General features: G+C 43.4%; 2 protein-coding genes across 5 annotated transcripts in view; one reads left to right on the plus strand and one right to left on the minus strand.

Moving 5' to 3' along the window:
- The first annotated feature begins 288 nt into the window (after positions 1–288).
- CG17127 (uncharacterized protein) lies at positions 289–791 on the plus strand. 2 transcript variants are annotated; one of them, NM_001144341.3, is made up of 2 exons: positions 289–317; positions 379–791. In NM_001144341.3, the coding sequence occupies exon 2, from the start codon at positions 406–408 to the stop codon at positions 700–702; it is 297 nt and encodes a 98-aa protein (NP_001137813.1). In that variant the 5' UTR covers positions 289–317; positions 379–405; the 3' UTR covers positions 703–791. The 2 variants fall into 2 exon arrangements, with proteins under 2 accessions (NP_001137813.1, NP_609453.1); NM_135609.3 differs by lacking the exon at positions 289–317 and having other exon boundaries at positions 352–791.
- A 667-nt stretch (positions 792–1458) lies between these two features.
- Positions 1459–13920, minus strand: part of CG31869 (uncharacterized protein) — a 29072-nt gene continuing 16610 nt past the window's right edge. For 2 of the 3 annotated variants that reach the window (NM_001144343.3, NM_164944.4), the window contains 5 exons: positions 4995–5165; positions 4786–4899; positions 4624–4707; positions 4160–4261; positions 1459–4086 (listed from right to left, as the gene is read on the minus strand). In NM_001144343.3, the coding sequence (NP_001137815.1) occupies positions 2456–4086; positions 4160–4261; positions 4624–4707; positions 4786–4899; positions 4995–5165 (2102 nt within the window). In that variant the 3' untranslated portion in view covers positions 1459–2455. Of the gene's footprint in view, positions 4087–4159; positions 4353–4623; positions 4708–4785; positions 4900–4994; positions 5166–13920 lie in introns of all 3 variants that reach the window. The other variant, NM_001144342.3, reaches the window with a different exon arrangement.

Genomic DNA, 13920 nt, shown 5'->3' on the forward strand with positions numbered 1-13920 from the left:
TGCCACTTGACATTTCTGAAGTGGCGCTTAACCTTCGCATCAAAATTGGACAAATGCCCAAGAAAATAAAAAATTTCCAATAAAAAATGTATTCACCTTAATGGGTCGATGGGGATATTAAGCTGGGAAGTAATAACACTTTTTTTCGGTACTACTACTTTGTGCCACCATTTTGGCTTTACAAAAAACCAGAAACGAAGCGAAATGAAAGAGTTAAAGCTTTCCAGATTTTCGGGGCTTCCAGCGGCGCAGCTCAGCTTATAAAACGGGCATTGCGCCTGCGCAGCCGAAACATTACAACAAACGACGCGCGCAAGGTAAGACCATAACCAAATCCAGTCCGCATCGAGCGCCACTGAATCCGTGCATCTCTTGCAGTTGAATCCCCTCGAGAAAACCCACAAAATGAAAGTGTTCGCGCTGTGTTCGATGCTCGCCCTGCTCCTGGCTGGTGCCCAATCCCTGCCCCAGAATCGCGAGGGTGCCGCCTACACGAACGAGGCGATCCGGCAGGCGCAGCAGACGCTTCTCATCCCCAAGGATGCCCAGATCCAGAACGTGCAGGAGGGCATCGAGCTGGGCGCGTACGAGCAGATACCCGGCAACCAGCGCATCAATCTCTTCGAGATCCTCGGCGACCAGGTGCCCTCCGAGGTGATAAACAACCTGCAGTCCCAGGTCGACCAGATCGGTCGCAACTAAGTCGTAGGACCACTTCCTTGGTTAGCTCATTGCATTTCGTCCTCATTGTTAAGTTTCTCACTAATAAAACGAAAACATTACAAGTATTTAATCGCAGCGTTTATTTACCACCCAAAACAATTGGAAAAAAAAATCCGAAAAAAATATTAAAAGCGAAAGTGATCCTCCCCGAAAACCAGTTGGTTCCTCTGCAAACGAACTCTCGAATCGAAACGAGTGATTTATTGGTTTGATTTGTGGCTTTTTCCTAACGATCTTCGCCGACTTTCTCCTCGCTGATCCCGCTGCGCATACGAATTAACAATAAAAGTCGGCACATTGCTATCGCATGGCATGGTATCCTATCCTCAACCTTGTTACGTAACCCGGGGATGGGAATGGCGATGGAGTCGCTGGTAACCCGAGTGGTTGCCCCGCCGGCAACTTTTGTGCTGCGGTCGTGATGCAACAGTTGTCGTCGTGATTGTTTTCCTCGGACTTTTATTTATTTTTTTTTGTATTTTGTATTTTGTTGCTTTTTGCTGGGCTTCGGTTTGTTTATTTAATTTCTGGTAATTGCCGCCACATGCACTTGCATGTGTAATGAGTTGTACGTGGAGGGGGCGTGGCATGCCCGCAGGTACAGAGGGGCTGCTTGCATAACATCTGGGTGGGTCCGATGATCGTAGGGTATTTTATAGGGCCCTGATTTTTGCATCATTTGTGGTAATAAATATTCCCAAATATGATATGAACCACTTAAAACTTTTATCTTGTGTGTTTAGAATTACCTCATTTTTATTTCGTACTTCATACATTGTTAAATGAGCTTCAATCTAAATTTACGCTAGTTAAAGTATTTTCATAATATATTTTAATTATCTCAAAAATTCTGTGTGGTATGTGTGTGAGTGATAGTGTGCACGATCATCGCCTAAATAAATTATGTTCATATAGGTAATTAATTATTTATTATACTCGTACGTACTAACTAAAGAATGACTGCGTTTTCATTTTGACACTTTTCTCCGCTCGTCAGCTTTGAAATTCACTCGAGCTTTTGATTTTCCTTTCTAGGAAAATCCAACGATAATTATCAAGACTCAATGTCAAAGTAAAATTAGTTTAAATTGTATATAAATTATGGTTAAAGTAGGAGTAAATTGCTTTAAATTAAAACTTTGCCATATTCAGTCTAAACTTAAAAGCTTTTCAATTCAAAGAGGACTACACAGTTGGCCATTGCATTAAACCATTTCTCAAAATCATTTGCATTCGTTATGAAATAAATTACAAATTAAATAAAATCATGATGGGATAAAACAAGTTAAATAATTTCTCCTTCGTTTATGTTGCGACTTATTCGATGATTTTCAAATGTGGGGGACAATGGTTGATTTTGTTTTCAGTGCACTTAGCTCAGTACGTATAAATTAGAAGTATAACTAAGCAATATGGATTGCCAGATAATGGAAACATTTCGTTATTGCATTTGGGGAGCCCAGCTTTGCTAATCTGCTAATCATACATTAGTTAGTTAATGATTACGTTCGTAAAGTTGATAAATTCAAAGGTCGTTCTATGCAGTCTATGGAAATGATAATGGAATCTTCTTCCCCTTTCTTCTGGCTACTTAAACCTAACAATCTGCCGCCATTCTGCTCACTTGAATGGTTGGATATTCGCTGCTTTGCAGGCCACTAGGCCCCATGGTGTCCGTATGTACAATAAAAGGGTTAAATATGTCAAGTAGAGCCACTCCAGGCGGCGATCCTCAGTAGATGCGCTGGAGGTATAGACGCCCCAATGGCAGGGCCCGCTCCACAAAGCTCTTCTCGGCCCTCGCCGACGATTTGTCCAGTCCACTGGCACTGGTCCTGGCCACCGTTTCCTGGCTCTCGTCCAGCTTCAGGCTCTTGGCATCGGCCTTGGGATCCACACCGCCCACCTGGCCCGCTCCCGAGCCCAGTTCATCGATCTCCAGCGTGGATACGGCATTGGTTTTGGGGGTGACGGGCTCCCTGATTTCCCCACTGCCAAGCTCAACCTCCTCACCCTGGCTGATCTTCTCCAGCTGCAGATCGCTGCCGTTCTGGATGCGCGTCTCCCCGGATATATCCTCGCCACTGTACATCAGCAGTGGCACCAGGGAGCTCTTCTCGTGAATGGATGAGCCGGACGCCATCATTTCCTCGGTGGTAGAAGACTTATCCTGGTAGAGATCGATGTCGCCACCACCACTTCCGCTGCCACTGCCATCCAGGCTGGTATCGGTCGCCAGTTTCACATGCCTGTGGTCCACCTCAAAGGGGCTGGGTATGCTCCGAGGCTCATCCTTCTCGGACTCGGCTATGTCCTCCAGCTCGACGAGCGGAAAGTTTACGTCTCGCAGACTGAAGTCGTCCTCGGGCAGCGAGGGATAGGCTGGATTGGATTCCACTTGAGGTACATCATCATCCACGTCCATGTGATGAGTGGAGCTCACTGGCGGCATCTCACTGCTTACTGCGACGGAATCGGAGCTACTCTCGACGTCTGACTTGGTGGTGTTTGGGCTGATCACGGTTTGGATGGTGGGTGAGGTCTCGCTGGGCTTTGGTGGTGCATCCGTGGTCACTTTGATAACGGTTCCAGGTCCCTCGGTGGTGGATATGATGTGGTAAATGTTATCACTGCCCGCCGTATCGGGTTCAAGTTCCGCATCGGACGGCTCCACCAGCGAATCCCTGAAGCCATTCTGCACGAATATGGGCAGTGCGGATTCCTCGTAGTTCTTGGTGCTCAGTGTGGATCCCTCGGTGGTGTACTCCCGCTTGATGTTCACCTTGCTGGGATCGTTGCTGGTCAGCGGCTGCAGTCCGTCGGCGTTGTAGGTGACCAGCGGCTTCACCTGTTGCTCCACTATGATGCTGCTGCTAGGCGAGAGGGGTCTTTCGATGTAGCCAACCGAGGCGATGAGCTTTAAGCTCTCGGTGCCGCCTGGAAGTGCTTTCTGGTTGCCGTCTTGGCTGGGCATTGGTGTTGCTGTCGAGTCCGTTGGTGTTGCTGCCGTCGCGGATGATGTTGCTGCTGCTGCTGCAGTGCTGCTGCTTGCCGGTGCTGCTGCTGTTGTTGCTGCTGCTCCCGTCGCTCCTGCTGATCCTGCTGTGGTGGTGTCCAGGGAGCTGCTGGTTACTGGTGCTGCAGGTCCCTCGGTGGTGAGCATCAAATTGCTCTGCTTTCTGGTCGGAATCGATGGCTTGGCTTTGTTGTCATCGGTTATGCGGATCTCCGTTGGCTTGGTGATCTCTTTGATGGTGATGTTCCAGTTGAATCCAGCCGGCTGAGCCAGTGCCATCGGTTTCGCCGTGGTAGTAGTCGAGCTGCTCACGGGTTCGCTGGCCAGCGGTGGATTATTATCGAGAACTGTGGGTGTTGGGGAAACGAGTTGATTTAGTGAACCCACTGGTTGATCAACATGCAGCATTGGCAAACTCACTTGGACAATTGTCGTACTGCGGACAGCAGCGACCGGGCACGTATTTGGGCATGCAGTCATCTCGCCGGTAACAGGTCACCGGGCTGCAAACAATCTCGCCGCCTGCAACAAATGGAGTGTGTTTATGCCAATAGTCGAAAATTCTACGAAAATATTGCTGAATGAGGGTGTGTGTCATTCAATATTTGCTACACTACAAAGAAAAAACATTGAAGCTCTTGGGTACCGAAAAGTGGAGATGATCTAACCAAAATAGTTATTTATTTACAGATTAAATAAATTTTTTTTGATATCTTAAAGTTTTACCCATGCGTTGTATCATCAGAAATGTTAGGTGCATTATTTGGCATAAGGAATTATATGAAGCGAGGTCATAAAACTTTCCCAAGGCTCTGCACACCCAAGGATTCCACCATAATTACCCCCAGTTCTCGGCTAATTGGCAGACAGCTGGATGCACTCACCTTTGCAGTAGCACACGGTGCACGGCGTGTCCGGGGCAACCAATTTATCACCATTGGCATAAGTTTTGCCATCCTTTTCGCAATCTGGAAAAGGAGCGCAGTGGAGATTTGCATAAATGCATCCGAAAGTGGGTGCGCCGGCATGGATTCGCTCTCACTTACCGCATTTATAATCGGGGCAGCAGTGGCCAGTGCGCTGGATGGCACGACAGCTAGTTTGGTATTGGCAACGGGTCGCGGATTCGGCCACCCAAAGTCCATCCTGCAGGCATTGGCCTATAAGCAATTTGAATGGAGCGCGACGCGGCGCATTGTTTGCCATTTAGTTTTTGGGTGTGGGTGGCGGTATGGGATTAGTTTTCGGCTCTTACCCTGCGGCTGCTGCTGCTCCGGAGATGCGGAGGATGGGGATTCCGTGGAGCTGGCCGCGAGGCCGTGGAATCCGCCTACGCTGCCGCCACTGGAGCTGCTCGACAGGATGCTCGGCGTGACCGCGACCGTGACGACTGCGGAGGATGCACTGCTGCTTTCCATGGCGGGCACTGCGAAAAAGTAGAGAACACGAGTGTGAAATGCGAGAAGATAGAAAATCAACAAAGGCCATTGAATAGAATGCACTGCACTGGGGCAAAAAATCGGCGGGGAAATCCTGAAAATCCGGGCTCATAAGAAATAAAGTTCCATAACACCCACGCACATTTGAAAGGCTTAAAATATTTTGCATTTATTTATGTGGTCCCCAAAATCTGTAAATTCCACAACGCCCACATTTTTGAAAGTTACGAAGGTGAAAGGATTTTACATCTATATATCAAACATGTTCTTTTTTAGTTTGTTCACTTGACCCGAGGCAAACAAGCACAGGTGTGTTAAGATTACCAAAGTTTTGACAGCTATATTAAGTGTTTTTATTGCTTAGACTATATGAAATTTGAATAAGAAATTAAGCCTTGATATAAGTTTTACTAACATAAAATGGATTTTTTAACTACCTTGTATAGTACTGCAACATGGCTAAAACAACAAAAACTTGAATTCTATTCATTCTTTAAATACATATCCCTATTTTAGCGTCAACAGATAAATACGTATCTTTATTATGTTTTGAATGAAATTGTACTTCAACATTTTCCCGGAATGCCTTTTTTTAAAGTTTTTTTGCACTACTTTAATTAGTAAATATTTTTGTAGCTTAACTTGCTTCCAAGAATTTTTCCTCATAGTTCACTTTAATTCTAGAAAAATGCTTGTGCAGATTATTAACGAACACTGCCCTCCACTTTGTGCACAGCTATCGGGATCTTCCTTTAATGAAACGAAAATGCAAATTGCCTTCATGTTTTAATTTACAAATGTAATTGGATTATGTTGTTCTCGGATTTTTGCAGAGTGTATCCAGGAGCGGAAAGGCATTTGCTGGAGGATTGGTGCGAGGGGTGAGATGAGGTGATGGGCAGTTGCCCTTCGCCCCCTGACACTGGGTACATATTTGAATGAATGACATTTTGATAACAGTTGTTTGTTGTTCCTGTTGCTGGTGCGGCTTCAGCCGCCTCTGCTGTTGGCCAAGGTAAAATGCTATCAAAATACGGCAAAGTTAAATGAGTTTAGTTTTAGTTTGGCTTTTTTGTTTGCCCAGTTGGAGGCGACTCCCAATTGGGAAACCAAAGCGAAACGAAGTGGAGCACAAGATGGAGTGACATCCGTTTTGTCTACGCCCGTTGATTGTCCAGTTTGGCGTATAATTCCGATTGACATGCCTTGTGTACCCGTACATCTTCCATTTGCCCCTCCAACTTTGCCTCAAATTGTCCAACTTAAAGGCTTCGCTGGCAACACAATCTCTTGAGCTCGGTTCATGTCATTTGGCATGAAAAATGATTAAATATGTTCGGTCATTAATCATACGCCCAGTGGTTCAGTTTTATTATGTCTGTTTCGGCCATCCTTTACTGTGAGTTTTCCCTTCCTTAAAATGGGACCCATGTATCCCTTTACGTACAACCAACTCTAAATTGTTTTCCTAGCGCTCATTAAGGGAACTGCATATGCTGCTCCCCATCCTTTGGCGCCAAAAATGGGGGAATTATTTACATTTATTTCGGTGTTCAACTGGGAGGAGTGAACTCTAGACTTTAAAGTCGATTTATTTCACTTTCTTCGTTAATAGTTTTTAAATTGGATATAGTTTTTATTTATTAAATAAAATTTAATTTCATTAAAGATTCATAGCTAGCTGAGTGATCGTTGCACATTCATCCCCAAGATTATAAACTCTTAAAGCCTTTCCATCGCACCCACTCCTTGATGAGTCCAAGAGCTAACCAGCTGTGTGTCCACATCATCGCAAGTGCAGTTTTCCCGTACGCCTCGCACTTAGCTAAGTATTCTGAAATCATCTACGCCGTCTGCGACTTTCATTTAGCCCCTTTAAGCACTTTGGCTTGTTGCTCGTTATGCAAGGCAGAAAATCAGAATCAGAACTAGAATCAGACTCGAAATCCAGAAATAGAAATAGAAACAGAAACGAGACAGACACACATGGATGAAATCCGAAACGCTGCAATTAGTGGAACAGCTTCCCGTTTTGCGCTCTGTTTTCATTGTGGAACGCAGCGCTAATTCCTCGACTTTCCATTGTCTCTGGGTCTCTGGGACTATTCCGGGTTTTCTTTTTTTTTTTTGTCCCCCCTTCCCAACCCGCACTTTGTGTTTTGCATTAATTTTTGGCTGGCCAACACGTTTCAAATGAGCAAAATGATTATGCACATAATGTGGAGCAGTCGCTGGGACGGCTGACATTTGTCTGGGACTCGGGTGACACGATTCGGTCAGATTACGTATACGCCACCGCGGAGATCTTGTTTTAGATTTTCTTGTCAGCTTCCTCGCTTGGGTCCGTTGTGCAAGTGCTTAAATTCTGTAAGCCGCTGAATTATATTTGTTTTTCTCCTTCATTCTTTTGTTGTTGTTGTTTGTTTTTTTTTTGTCTCGGACGAGTGACAATAAATTGCTGGCTGTGAAATTGCATTGTAAATTAGCTTTTGATTGTTTTCCGCAAGGCAGAAAGTTATTATGCAAATGCCTGTAAATGTGACGCGATTTGCCGCTGCAATAGCTGCTGATTCATACCCATAAATGTCATTGATTATAAATTAATGTTGCTTTTATTTTGTCGTGATAAATGATAAGCACAATTCCGTCGAATTGTTATAAACAAGCTGGCAAACAAGCGAATTGCCGGCTAAGATCCACCGCCTAGAATCGCTTTCAGTGCCACAGGCGTTGGTAGAGAGGATTTACGGGGGGTCCCTGGTTGGAAGACACCCACTTTAGGCTGGATTTTATCAGCTAAATATCCATTAAAAACAGCGCGAGTTGAAGCCAAATTTTTGACAGCCTGCCCTGGGTAACCACACCACTGAAACCGCACTACTATTAATAATACTTAACACCATTGATAAATACGAGCGGCTATAAACGCGCCTATATAGCCGAAACCAACAGCAATAACAAATCATGCTGGGCAAGTCGAGCCAAGGAGCGTGGAAATTGCGGAAAATTGTCTGGCCCGCCGTCGCCTACACTTCATAAACTACTCAACTTCAGCGCCGGCCAGAAAATGTTTTCCATCATTATTACATTTCCACCAAGTGGCTTTCCCGGCTCCATCCGCACCTCACTTTTCCGCCGCATTTTCCCTTAGCTGAGTTTTCGCCGAGCGTTTAAATCGTTGCGGCGGTCGGTTCATCTGCTCGCTCCTTGAGTTTTCCTAAGCAGTTTGCTTGCGGTTAGTTAGACAGAGGAAAATGTGCTAGTTTGACATGACTTCTGCTCAGTCGAACGCAATAAAGAAATTCCAGGCCCATGAATTGTGAGTGTAATTGCAATTTTATTGGGGCCAAGTTGTTTGAGTCTGCGAGCCGTGAAACAATCTGGTTTCCAAAGGGACCAGCTTCAAGATGAATTATAAAATTGCAAAACACGAAATTTGTTTAAGTTGATTCTAAAACTCATAGGATTATGCATATACTCATTAAACATTTGAAAGAAATATGTAAAAAAAATCAATTTACAATAGTACTTTTAATAAATTTGAATGACAAGCAATTGGTGATTCGAAGAAATAAGAATGTGCTAGCAATCCGATCTTAGCATGCATGTCGTACGAAACTCAAAATTGGTAACAAGAACATGCCGTCATGCTTATAGACATAATGATTTAGTATATATGTATATATTCCGCTGATAATTCCATTGTTTCCATGGGGAATTTCGACGGAAACCGAGAAACCAACGGCGCGTAAGTCAGGCAGTTGCGAATGCGATTTCAAATTGACGCTTAAATGGCATTCAAAACGAAAGCAAAAACAATGAAAAACAATAAAAATACGGCGGATGGGCGGATTGACAGACGGACAAATGACAACAAATGAGTTTTTTGAGTGTTCTGAGCTCGTTGTTGCACTTGTCATCATTCTGGACAAAGATGATGGATGAGGTGAGCCAAAAGGCGACGCCGGGCGAGTGGCAGACACTTTTTGTCTCGAAATCCACAGAAAAAAAAAAAACACAACTCATCATCCAACAACAAGCAAAAAACCTAAGAAAACAAATTATACGGTTTAATGGCAGGTGATATGCGCGAAACCAAAATAAGCGGACTGATAAAAAAGACGAAGTGGAATTTCGTATGGCGAAGTGAACAAAGTTGAAATTGGCCACAGTTGGCATTATGACGGAATCAATCAAAACTTAAACGGGCTTTAAAGAAAACGTTCCGGTACTTAAAGAAACCGTTTAAATTGCCTCATTTGCATGAGTTAATTTAATTTGCAAACCTAAAAGTAATTATAAGTCAGCTAACATTAGTATGATTGCCTAAAAGATAGAGGAATATTAACCAGTCTAGGATAAGATATTCTTTACAAGGTGATTATTGTTAATGGCCTAAGAAATCAAAAAAATACGAAATACACTTTTATCTAATATAATTATCCATTGTAATGCCAAGGGGCTTGACATATTATCGAATTATCAGCGCAGACGTGTGAAATGCCAGTGTAATCACTTGAGTGTTAACTCAAACAATTTGGCACAGTGAAAATTCAAATTGAATTCTGCATTAGTGCCCGGCATTTGCATGTTGGCCACACTAGCTGTGTGTGTGTGCCCAGTTCCAATCCCAGAGTAATCCCCTTTCCTGTTGCCACCGCGTCGATGTCCATGGGCAATTTAAATTAATAATGGCATAACCCCGGCTCGCCCATCATTCCAGCTGTCATTAGGCGCATTATCCATCCAACCCAGGGCCAAGATCTGGGAACTTTGGTGGCCCAATGGAGATGATACCCTCTGTCAGCGTCACGTGCCCAGCCGGCCTAATTGTAGCAATTTGAGTAATCACATGTGGGCAGTGGGTAGTCAGTTGGGCAGGTGGGCAGGTGGGTAGCCTGCTTATTGGCAGATACATTTCACGGGCAAATAATATTGCACCGAGTGATTTATTTCAGTAATCAAAAGCAATGCCAATAATTACGCCGTTGTATGCCAATTCATCTGAAATTAATGCTTTCATCTGCGAGCTGAGAGTGATTTAAAAAAGTTCAAATAAAGCCATAAGATCATCGTTTAAATGAGTGATTTAATTATACAGAAAGTTATTTCAATAACTAAATTTGAAGTAATTTAAATTCGAGCTGCCTAATAATAATGAAAATTCATTTTAATATGAATATGTAATATGAATGCAAACCAACGAATTGCAATGAAATCTCATTTGTATTAAGTGCAAAGCACAGAAGTTTGCTTTCAGTTTGATACTCTCGATAACTATTTATTAATCATACGCCACGTTGGCCGCCACAAAGTCAAGTTCTTGATGGAATGTAAGTCCTTGCTGGAAGTGGCCAACTGTGAGCTCTTTTCAATTTACCCCGAGTTGTTATTAGCAGCACTCCTTCCTTTCAACTGGGCTAAGAGCTCTGCAGATCGGCGTTAAAGTGTAACACTCCATAAAACAGATGCCTCGCCGGGACGTGACCACAATATAATTACCCGCAGCGAGACGGAGACAAGCGCGCGCCACTTGTTGGCCAGCGTCTCTGGCTTTTGGCTCTTCAAAAGCTAATTTACATGCCGGCTTGGCCCTTCGCTCTAGGCCAAACCAAACCAAACCAAACTAAAAAAAAAAAACCAAACAGAAAAGGGGAAAAAAGTCGGACAAACCAGCTCGGATTGAAAGTAAAAGTTTTTAACACTTTTCATTTTAGAAGCTGCTGCGCTCTCCACGGCACGTGTGAGTTTCGGTTTTGGCCTTTGTGTGTGTCTTTTGGCCTCTGTTTGCTTTTCGCATTAGGCCAAAAGTGGATGATGTTCGGGCCCATTATCAAGTGGCAGCTGTTGGCAGCAGCACGTTGGCATTTGGCTTTTGTAATTGGTCGATCGCCGGCTCAGGCGGGTTACACCATTGGTATGTGTTACATGTTTGGCTTGTTTCTGGTTTTCTTGGTCACTCTTCAATTGGCTTATTTTGATAAGATCTTAGCGCTATTATGTGAGACGGCACGGGGTTTCACTTTCTGGGTCATATTTGGCTTAGCGATTTTCCCACGTAATTGATAAATTTATTTAAAAACCGATGCTTACAATAGCATGCAATTTAAAAGGTAAATTTGAGTTGCGTAATTGTGCAACCGAAATATTATCCAAAATAATTTCTTGATTCTATGGTACACTTTGACATAGTTTACTTGGACACACCATTTAATTATTTCAATGGATTCATATGCACATGCCGTAAGCAACGCCCCTTCCAATAGCATCGTATTCCTTCCAAATTCCAGTGCCTTCCGTACAAAAACCCTATGAAAACAGCCACAGTTTCGATGTGCCCACTGGTCATGGGATGGGCAAACAACACCGAAGGCCCGCAATTACACAAACAGGGAATCCGCAAAGTCATCCAACAACCGCATGCCGAGTCAGTTAGTTCCGTTCGGGGTGGTCCAATTTCTGGTCCTGGTGCTGGTCCTGGTCCAGATTTTGCTCAACGAGGCGTGCTCATGACCACTTAAAGCCGCTTTAAGCTTTCCATCCGAAAAATATGTGCCATCGTCACCGGCATCGCAGTTCATATTCGGGCTTTGCCTGCGACGAACTTCCTTGGGGACTAATTTTCCGATTTCACACACAATTTTACATCGACAGCAGCCGTGAGGGGGAAAGTTCACTTCGAGTCGTTTGTAAGTTTTCCCAGATTTGCTGCTGTTAACCATTTGACCTGGCCCGAAGTCAAACCGAAGTTGAAGCTCCTGTTTCCCGGCATTGTTGTCCTTACAGGACCTTTTTCCCCTGTGTTATTATGCTTATTGCTGCATCTAGAGCACGTATTATGACAGTTAGTTAGGGGTAGAAGGCAAAGTTTGTACATATTTGTGGCCAGTATGCTGATTGTTTGCACACACTTTAAGTGACAAAAGGGAAACCGGTTAGCTACTACAGCAAAACTTCATAAGTTCTTTAAAATGCATAACTGGAACTTTGAATACATATATGTGTATATAATCATTAATATGAACTATCCCTTTACAATTGAAACAATAAACCAATGAGGACCCGCAATAAAGCTGATTTTCCGCTTCTGAACTTGGCTGCAAACAAGGATAAACTTGGTTACGATCCAGTTCGAATAATTTCCGACAAAGTTATGGGCGAAAACTTTATAGAAACACCTGGAGGAGCACTTGGAAGGAAATGCCAGGCACGCGTTGAACTAGAGCTGTTCTTAGCCCGTTTGCATATGCCAAGGGTATACACTCATTTTTATTGCCAGACGTGACTACATCGCTTTCGGCATAGTTATGCTGCTGGAACTTTAAATTACAAAAATATACTTTTTCGGGGCATCAAATCCCAGTGGCACACACACCCCCGCCGATTTTTGGTTTGTATTGAAAATCTATGGAAAATACAAACGGATAAATATTGCCTGTCGTTTTCTGCTGGTGGGGCGTAAAAGTTTTTCTAGGATTAAGCCACGTAAATGCTTGAATAATGTGAACAGATTTAACTTTTGCCATTGTGCGAAACTTTTTCACCCGGCTGATGAAGTTGAGGAAGGTAGTTTTTTTTTTGTTCCCAGACAGGTTAATAAAATGGCAAATTGAATGCGCTGCATTCGAGCCGGACCGATAAGCTGATAACAGCTGGGGACCTGATAACGATGATCATAATGTATCCGTTTTACCTTTTAAGTGTTTGCTTCTTTTTTCGGTTCGATTTTTTTTTCTGGTTTTTTGTGGCCCTTTGTTGGTCTTCTTTCCTTTTGACCAAAGGCGACAATTTGTTGGCATTTTTTACGACTGCCAAGTGGCGTTAAATTAACGGGGCGGAGAAAGTGGCCGTGGGCCGGAAAGGAAAGGTGAAAGCATCTGCTTTCGACCCGCATTTTATTTTATGCCGTTTTGATTTTTCCTTTTCGTTTCCGCTCCTTTTTTCGCTTGGTTTTTTTTCTCTTTTTCTGTTCTGTTGTCGTAAGACTCCATTAAACAATTCAATTAAGCCGCGAGGGGCGGATGTTGTCTTTAAAATGTCAAGCTGGACATAATGCGGGCAGGAAAAGGGGGTACTTGGTATGTCCACATCCCTGCCCGGTTGGGTGAATTAAAACATTTTATGCAAATTTTAACGCTACTCTCCAACGAGTTCTTCTCGCATTTTATTTGCCGATCTCCGTTCTGTGATGGCTTTTACTGTTTGGCAAACGCTTAAAGTATTTACTTTAATTTCATGGGTAAAACGAAAACAAGGAAACTCCGCAATTAAAAACGGAAACGCCTAAAAGCTGGCAACTGTATTCAAAAAAAAAAGAAGAGCAAAGACGGAAATTAAAATATTTCCGGTTAGCTGAAGAACTTTTTTCGCCCACTGATGGCCAAAGCTAAGGAAAACGTTGCATCTGCCAGACTTGGGTCATTGTAATGCTTAAATGCTAATTGAAGTTGAATCGTTTTCAGAGCCAAATTGCTGGAAGTTGAAGATTCCTTCGTTGACCATAATAATTGATGTAGTGTGAATGAAAGGGTACTCTCAATGAAACCAAAAGAAGCACAAAATCGTCACCATTTTACTGATACTTCGGAGTATCTCAGTTTTATCAGTCATTATGAAAAATGTATAGGCAAGATCCTTGTCGACGCTTATTGATGATTCTCGATCTAAAACTTAGCAATATGGCTGATGGCTTTCGCAGTGCCGTTGCATATAAATGTCAGATAAATAGTTTCCCGGTTGGGG

This window comes from Drosophila melanogaster, chromosome 2L (assembly GCF_000001215.4).
Source record: "Drosophila melanogaster chromosome 2L".
NCBI classification, from domain to species: Eukaryota; Metazoa; Arthropoda; class Insecta; order Diptera; family Drosophilidae; genus Drosophila; species Drosophila melanogaster.

Coding starts and splice junctions, on each gene's coding strand:
- CG17127 (NM_001144341.3), top strand. CDS start 406: ATGAAAGTGTTCGCGCTGTGTTCGATGCTCGCCCTGCTCCTGGCTGGT.